The sequence below is a fragment of the Lactuca virosa genome, chromosome 7 (genome assembly GCF_052849685.1).
Source record: "Lactuca virosa cultivar CGN04683 chromosome 7, Lactuca_virosa_CGN04683_v6, whole genome shotgun sequence".
Lineage (NCBI taxonomy): Eukaryota > Viridiplantae > Streptophyta > Magnoliopsida > Asterales > Asteraceae > Lactuca > Lactuca virosa.
This window is the reverse complement of record NC_136432.1, coordinates 8,380,448-8,388,695: the sequence shown is the minus strand read 5'-3', so window position 1 is coordinate 8,388,695 and position 8,248 is coordinate 8,380,448. Positions and strand designations below refer to the sequence as shown.

At 33.7% G+C, this 8,248-nt stretch overlaps 1 protein-coding gene across 1 annotated transcript; it reads right to left on the bottom strand.

Moving 5' to 3' along the window:
* Positions 1-5,204: 5,204 nt before the first annotated feature.
* LOC145126376 (uncharacterized) lies at positions 5,205-6,375 on the bottom strand. The gene is made up of 3 exons (XM_079061754.1): positions 5,931-6,375; positions 5,625-5,744; positions 5,205-5,476 (listed from the first exon to the last, which is right to left on the bottom strand). Exons 1-3 carry the CDS (start codon positions 6,373-6,375, stop codon positions 5,205-5,207), a joined length of 837 nt encoding a protein of 278 aa, XP_078917880.1.
* Between the last annotated feature and the right edge of the window lie 1,873 nt (positions 6,376-8,248).

The following is an 8,248-nucleotide window of genomic DNA, read 5'->3' as shown; positions in this document are numbered from 1 at the left end:
CTAGTATGTACATGTATAAGCAAGTAGGTATATTTTTATAACTTATCGTTATACTCTTAAAATATATCATTATCCAGAGCACTTAAGCCCCATTGTATTTATCATTGTATATCTTTTATTGGTTGATATACTTAGTTCACTATAAACAGTGCTCTGATACCAATCTGTCACGCCCCAAAACCGGAATGGCGGAAACGTTCTGGGGTGGAGGACGTCATGTTTAGTATCACAAGACATGCATCATAGTAAGCAAAGTAATGAACAACCATTTCATTAGAAAGAAAGTGTTTACAAAGTGTGTGATCACAAAACATAGAATACATAAGCAAATAACAACCAAGACTTGAAGCTATACTGCTCCATCTTCTGAATCCCAGTGCGAGTACCTGTCTACTAGGCTCCTAAGAATACAAGTTATTTGAAAGAGTTGACCAGCAGTTAAGCTGGTGAGTTCATAAGATTTTAGTGATGTAAGTAAGTTGTAAAATGTTGTGGTAAACTGCTGTTGAAAATGTAGTTGAAAAATGTAGTGAGTTGTAAATTCTGTTTAGAAAAGCTCGCCTGTTCCTCTTAGAAAATCCTATATTTCCTACTTTGATGAAAGATACGTAAAAATGATTCTACAATCCTTTCTATGAGTACTAAATGGATACAAGTGATATAAAACTCAGAGTAAACAAACAATCGACTATGCGCATCTGCCCTAACTCACAACCAAACAAGGAACAGGAAGTAAGGCGGATAGCACACATCCCATTGTTTGTTAGATCATTGTTGTATATAACTCTGGCGTGTTCACTTGTTACTCATGGAGTTAATTGTAATGGTTCCTTTATATTTAATGAAAAGATTCTTTAAGAAAACCCTTATTTCTTATAATAAAATGGTGGCCACAGTGATTACTTCTACAATCACTTAGTTTATACTGGCTATATATGATCTAATATAGATTAGATAGTTAATTAGGTGAATCTGCCCTAAGCCCACAACCAAACAAGGAACAGGGAGTAAGGCGGAAAGCACACATCCAACTATCTATTGGGTATTAATGACATATAACCATGATGTATAAACTAAAGTATTATAGAGTTAATCACCTAAGGTCCTTTAAGTATATAATGGTTTAATAAAATGGATTAAACCCTTAGCTAGTAAGTTTCAAGTTTTATATACCCAAAGTTCTGATTTGGAAAGTATGTTCTGTACTAGAAAACTGTGCATTGACTCTGTGTCCTATGACTTGACCCATACCTGGTACCCTTATGATGAATCAATGTATACTGGACATATATATCTAGAATCGAATAGATAATAGACTGGGTGAATCTGCTCCAAGCCCACAACCAAACAAGGAACAAGAAATGAAGCGGAGAGCACACATCCTATTACCTTTCGGATCCTATTGATATATATGTATCCTTTGATGTATACATTAAGGAATCATAAGGTTAGCATTATGGCCCTTTATACTAAACGTAGCCTTATACCATGGCATCAAATGTTATGTATGTTTGTTTCTTGTATTAGTGTGTATTTTCCCAAGTGAGACTCTCATTAACTAAATATAGTTTATACAATAATGAATATGTGAGAAGATCACAAAGTAAATGTAATAAGGAAAATAATGTTTTACCTCAGCAGTGACACTGCTAGCTATAAAGTAATAAAAATACAGACTCCAGGTAGTATTAAATGGACAATACACCTCGGGGAGTCTTAAGTAATAAAATACAAACTCCAGGTAGTATTAAATGTACAATACACCTCGGGGAGTCTTTTTGCCTTTAATCTCAAGTTGGTTAATTAAAGGTTTAAATGTGAACTCGTATGTAACTGAGAAGATATATTATTATATGTCATCACCTCGTGTCTGCTAACCCAGACACGTGTAATCGTACTAAAGTTAATGCAAACCGGAAAGATATATTTTACGTGCTTTTCCCTGGTACTTAGTGTGCTTTTCCCTGGTACTTAGTATGGTGTTCTTTTCCCTGGTACTTAGTGTGCTTTTCCCTGGTACTTAGTGTGCTTTTCCCTGGTACTTAGTGTGGTGTGTTTCTCTCTATACTAGTTATAGTAAATTTCCCCTTTGTACTTGTTATAGTATGTTCTCCTCTGTACTTGTTATAGTATGTTTCTCTATGTACCTGTTATAGTATGAACTGAACCCTTAAACTATACCTACTATAGTTTACTAGTAATGTACTTGAACTGTTGTTAAAATACTCATTTTACCACTAAGTTACGCTTGTACTTTAAAAACGGAGTTTTGTTAAACTATAAAGTAGCATAACTTGAAAAGAGTTTTTGAAATGATTTGACAACTTATGAATGACATAAGTAATCTTTTGAAAATGTTTATAACAAAAATTTACACAATTATCATTGTGTTCAACTTGTATTCCCCCCCCCCCCCCCCTTAAAAGCATTTAAAACAGTTAAAAGATTTATTACGGGGTATGAACTTGCCTGATGTGGGTGATTCAACGAATACGCGTGTAAGGATGAGAAGTTCCACGAATGAAGTCCCGAGATACAACAAGTCCTAAATGACATACATTGGCATATATTGACATAAATATAGTGCTTGGAAGCAACCAAATGCAAGGAAACACCTCACGGGACTAGGAAACACTTTGACCAAGTGTTGGAATCACATGTGATTGACCTAAAGGGTGTTTATGGCCATGGCTTGGTGTTTACAACCATGTGTTTATGGCCAAGGGAGTTTACGGCCGTAAACTCATGGTCAAAGTTTCATATGAGGGTGTTTGAAGGCTAGGGAAGCTGGGGGATTTTTGCTCTACACAAGGATGTGAAAGACCAACTCTATGGAGAGTGTTGAGGTGTTTACGGCTAAGGTAGTTTACTCCTGGCCGTAAAATCTCTAAATGGTCACATTTAGGGTCTTAAAGGTAAGTAGTCTCAAGGGTTCAAGTGTTCTAAGGTTTAACAAGAGTCTAGATGTGTTTAAGGTCCAAAACTTGACCTTAATTGGAGTTTACGGCCAAGGGTGTTTACACTTGGGCCGTAAACTCTCTAAATGATGATTTTTGTGATGGTTCAAGGTCTTACAAAGCACATGGGAGTGTTCTAGCCTCAAGTCCAAGCCTTAGGAAGAGTTTAAGGCTCAAATGGCATCTTTATAGGGGTTTACGGCCATGGGTGATGGCTTGGCCGTAAACTCCTTTTGGTCCTTCATTCTTGATGATTTCAAGGCTCTAAGCATGAGTCCTAACTAGATATCAAGTGTAGGGAAGAGTACTTACGATATAGAGGCTTGAAATGGTTGATTTTGGCTAAGAACACTAGTGTGTGTTCTTGGTGTTCTTGGTGAAACTTGAAGATTTGAAGATGTTTTTGACGATCTAAGATGATGAACTCGATGATACTTGAGAGAGAAATGGAGTGTTCTTGAGGTGGAAATGAAATAATGAAAGAAATTTGAAGGACATGAGGTTATAAGGAGGATTTTACGGCCCACCTTGAGTTTACGGCCGTAAACTCAAGTGTTGTGGCCGTGAACTCTAAGTGAAGAGGTTAGGGCTTGATTTGTTGAACAGTGTCTCTAGCAGGTACATTCTAACACTCATTCCTTAAGTGTACTAGGCTTAAAACTCCTTATAATGACCTTTAACAAAGCTAGAACTCATTAACAATGAGTCTGACACTCAATTGAGTTGACTGACTGAGCTTTAAAAGCAAAAAAATTTTGGGTTGTTACAACTTTGTTGGGCAGATAGGTTTCTTGTTTGCAGATGCCTATCTGTACTAAATGATGAGGATGATATTTTATTTCATCCTTATCATTCCAGTATGGGATGCTACTGTTGAATTTTAGAAAAATGTCTTGATCCTTTTTGCAGCATCTTGTTCTGAAAGTTTTTATTGCTTTTGTAAAGCTTTTAGAGAAAAGCTTTATTTCCTGTAGGTTTTGACTAGGATAGATGGTTTTTACCAATCCTAGTTGAAATGCTTCATACACTTGTAAAGAGTTGGTATTTTTGTAGAAATTGTAGTGGCTTAAATTCTTCCCATCAATAGTGGAAAATTTTTCTTCTACAAATTTTTCTTCCGTTGCACTTCGGGCATACCTGTAACAATACTCGAAGTCTTTTATCTTTATTTCTACTGGGAGGTCAGGTGTGATTTCTTCATTGTTTTTGGGAGTTCTTCTTGGAAGGCTTCCAAGAACGGTTTTGGAACTTTTGGTAGAGTTTAAGGCTAACTTGAATGTGTTAGGCCTTAAGGTCTCTGCTGCAGTAATAAGGTGTAGTTCTGAGCACCTTTCAGATCTTGTGTATTGATCTACAACTATCTTGGCTTCAAGAAAGTTATTAAACTTTTTATGTTTAATATTTTTAATTCCTTCTGTTGCCTTTTTGATGATATTCCAGTCTTCAAATATACCAGCGTTGGGTCCATTGAATACGACGTTGTATGGTTTTGAATTTTTATTAGGAATTTGTAACAATTCCTCTGGGATTTGAATTCCCTTATCAGGTGTTCCTGATCCTGAAGATGAACCTTCAGTTTTTGGGATTTGAATTCCCCTGTTGGGGCTTAGACTAAAATCTAAGGGTGTAACCAACGTTATTGGAGTTTGTACTCCTGTCTAGATTTTTAGTAAATCCACAACCTTCAACTGATTTGTTGAGTCTTTACCTGGAGCCCTTTGCTCAGGACTAGACGTTTCTTTTATTTTTAAAGGAGGTGAAACATTGACCTCTTGTTGTTCGATGTTCTTTTGAACACTTACATTTTCTTCTTAACTCATAGGAGAGGAAGGAGAAGAAAGTTCCTTTTTATGTTCAGACATAAATAGTCTTACAATTTTTAATTGGATTCTGACGAATTCCAATTCTTGTTCAAGAAGAGCTTGTTTGAGCATAAGCTCTTGTTCTTTCTCCATTTTAGAAAGGCTATGTACCTGTAGTCCAAATTATGGACTGAGGTTAAAACCTCTTGGGTCGTTAGACCACCAAAGTATAACGCCGAATGGCTTTGATTCCTGCATGAAAAAGTATCAAACCTGATTAGTTTTTCTGTTGGAATTCTCGAGTTAAGAAGTTTGCAAAGATATTCTTTTCTCCTTTAATGTGCTCTACTTCGAAGCTATATCTGGAAAACCACATTTGCCATCGAATTAATCGACCTTGTTTGTTATCTCCAGAAATGTTATTTCTTAAAAAATAAACAATGTTTTAGTTATCTGTTCTTACTGTAAAATTTACAGGTGTTAGATAGATTGAAAACTTTTCAATTACTCTTTTAACGACAATATATTCTTTTTCATTAGAATGGTAATTTCTTTCAGCATCCTTAAAAGATCCTGAGGTGTATCTACAAATTAATTCTTTGGATTGATCCTCAGAATTTATTGCTTTAAGGATTCCTCCCCAATAATTATCTGAAGCATTAGTTTCGATAATTAATTTATCATCTAAGTTAGGATGATATAGAGGTGGAATGTAGTCTGAAGCATATGTTAAGATTCCTAAAAATCTTTGTAACTGTTTTTTTATCTTCAATGTTATTAGGAAATTTATGAATATTTTCCAAAATATGATTTTGAAGAAGATGACTTCCTTGTTCTATTTCTAACCCAAGAAAATTTATTTTACTTTTTAAAAGTTGTGCTTTCTTTTTGGAAAGAATGATTCCAAGAAGATCACATTTTTTGAGAACAGTTGCTACATGTAACAAATATTCATTTTCATTGTTGCTAAATATGAGGATGTCATCTACATAAACGCAACAAAATTTATCAAAAGATTTGAATGCATTTTGCATATGTCTTTGAAATATGGATGGAGCTTGTTTTAGACCGAAAGGTACAACAGTCCATTGGTAATGTCCTTGGGGACATGTGAAAGCTGTTAAGAGTTATGATTCAGCGTCAAGTAAAACTTGCCAAAAGCCAGATTTACAGTCGAAAGAGCTGAATATTGTTTTTCCTCTAATAAGGGTGAGAAGTCCTTCTTTGTTAGGGAGATTATGGATGTCACCTATGGTTGCTTTGTTAATAGATTTGTAGTTAACTACCATTCTTTTCTTCCATCTTCTTATTTCTGCATCATTTTCGACAAGGAAAGCGGGAGATCTGTGAGGAGATTTACTTGGAATGAGGACCTTTATTTCAAGTAGTTCTTTGATTTGTTTACTAAATTCTTCGACATCTTGAGGACTGTATTTCATTGGTTTAACTTTTATGATAGTGGTCGGGTCGATTAATTTTATGTTTGCTTTCATCCATTGTTTAGACTTTATTGGGTCTATAAGATTTTCTGAGCAAACTTTTACAAGTAAACTTTCAATTTTTGAAAAATTTTCTTGGTTAAGAAGAAATTTAAATTCTTCTTCATTCTCCCCCATTTTAAAAGGCAAAGTTTCTTCAATTTTGCTTTGAGAGATGTTGATAGGTTCTGGTTTTTTAATTTTTGAATTATTTTTCATTGATTCTAAAAATCCAGGTTTTCCATTTCTATAAGCGTTTGTGATTTTATCAACAATAATTTGAACACCATTGTTGTGGAAAGTAACTGTTTTGAGATTTTGTACAATCTTGTCGATGATTGATTGATTCTATCATCAATCAAGGCCATTTTTATTGGAGCCTTGTTATGGATTTATCCTTAAAAAATAAAGGTAGAGAAGATTCTGAAGAACAACCTTCACATCATACATTAAGCTTCGTTGAAAATGAAGATGGTTTTCAAGGAAGCCTAATGATTAAACAAGAACTTCTTTCAAAAATTAAGAAAACAAATCTTAAAATAAAGAAAGAAAATATATTCAGAAACGTTCACTCAAGATTTAATATTTTGAATACGTTAAAAAGAAAAAACGAAATATTTTACTTCGTTAGTACAAAAGAAATGTCCGTCGACATAAAAGATACTATAGGATCTGTTTATCTACCACTATTAACCAAAGAACAGATAAACAGTAATCTAAAAAATATTCCCACAGAAATAAGATCTAAAATTAGAATGGTCCACATCGGAGCAGTAAAAATTCTAATCAAATCTCAATTTCAAGAAGGAATTAATTCTCCAATAAAAATGGCCTTTATTGATGATAGAATCAATCATAGACAAGATTGTATTCTTCGTGCAGCCAAAGGAAATCTAGCTTACCAAAAATTCATGTTTTCAGTTTATCCTAAATTTGCCTTGGATCTGAAATCAGCAAACTTAAATAAGGTTTTATCTTTTATTCATCACTTTGAAAGAAGTGATCTCATGAATCCAGGATATAAACCCTTCACAATAACCTACCTTATAGGATATGCATTGACAAATAGTCATCATACAATAGACTATAAAAAAGAAGAATACATAGAACTTGAAGATGTATTCTCAGAAATAGGACATGTCAAAGATAAACAATTTTGTGACATAGATCCTCAAGATAGCTCTTGGGCTTTAAACATAGCCAGAAACAAAAAAGCTTTAGGAGAAAAGCTACCACCTAGAATCTCAATAGATTCTCTTCATATAGGTGAAATATCCAAATCTCTGGAACCTACTCCAAGAGATATACTCAAAAGCATAAGAATTATGTCTTCTAGAGTTGATAATTTAAATCAAACGATTAGCCAACTAAGCGAAGTAATAAATGAGTAAGATAGACCTTCCTTATATTAACAAAAAGGGTAAATCATTGAGACTTAAAAATCTTGATGATCCTAATCAGAAAAAAGAATATGCTTTTTCTTTTTCAGGAAAAGTAGGCGTTCAAACCCTAGCTAACCTTTGTAACAATATAAATCAGATTGTCGCAAGATGCTGGTTAAATACACTCAAAATAAATCACTATTTTGGAATTCAAAAAGATATTTCTAAAGATTTATCAAAAAATAATATACCTTTCAATCAATTTAAGAAAGATTTATGTCTTGCCCTTCAAAATGGAGAAAAAATTGATAACAATCAGTTTGAAAGAATTTTTGCTCGGTTAGAAAAAATGAACAACATAATAGAACAAACTCGAAACTACTAGAAACTTTTAATAAAATTTTTAAAAACTTAGATGATCTACTAAAAGAAGTTGCCCATAAAGCTGTTCTTACAGACCAAATGAAAGATTTTAATCTTCGATTAAAAGAAGTGCAAAATCAGGTAAAACAACTTATGGGATGACATCTATGGTTGACATTAAAGAATCACTTAATCAATTAAATGAAAAAGTTGAAGAACTATCAAAAAAGATTGATCAAATGATTAACCAAGGCTTAGTAACTACA

Coding starts and splice junctions, on each gene's coding strand:
- LOC145126376 (XM_079061754.1), bottom strand. CDS start 6,375: ATGGGGGAGAATGAAGAAGAATTTAAATTTCTTCTTAACCAAGAAAAT. Junction 5,745..5,930: donor AATATTCAGCTCTTTCGACT/GTAAATCTGGCT, acceptor GCGTTTATGTAG/ATGACATCCTCATATTTAGC. Junction 5,477..5,624: donor GAAAGCACAACTTTTAAAAA/GTAAAATAAATT, acceptor CATATGCTTCAG/ACTACATTCCACCTCTATAT.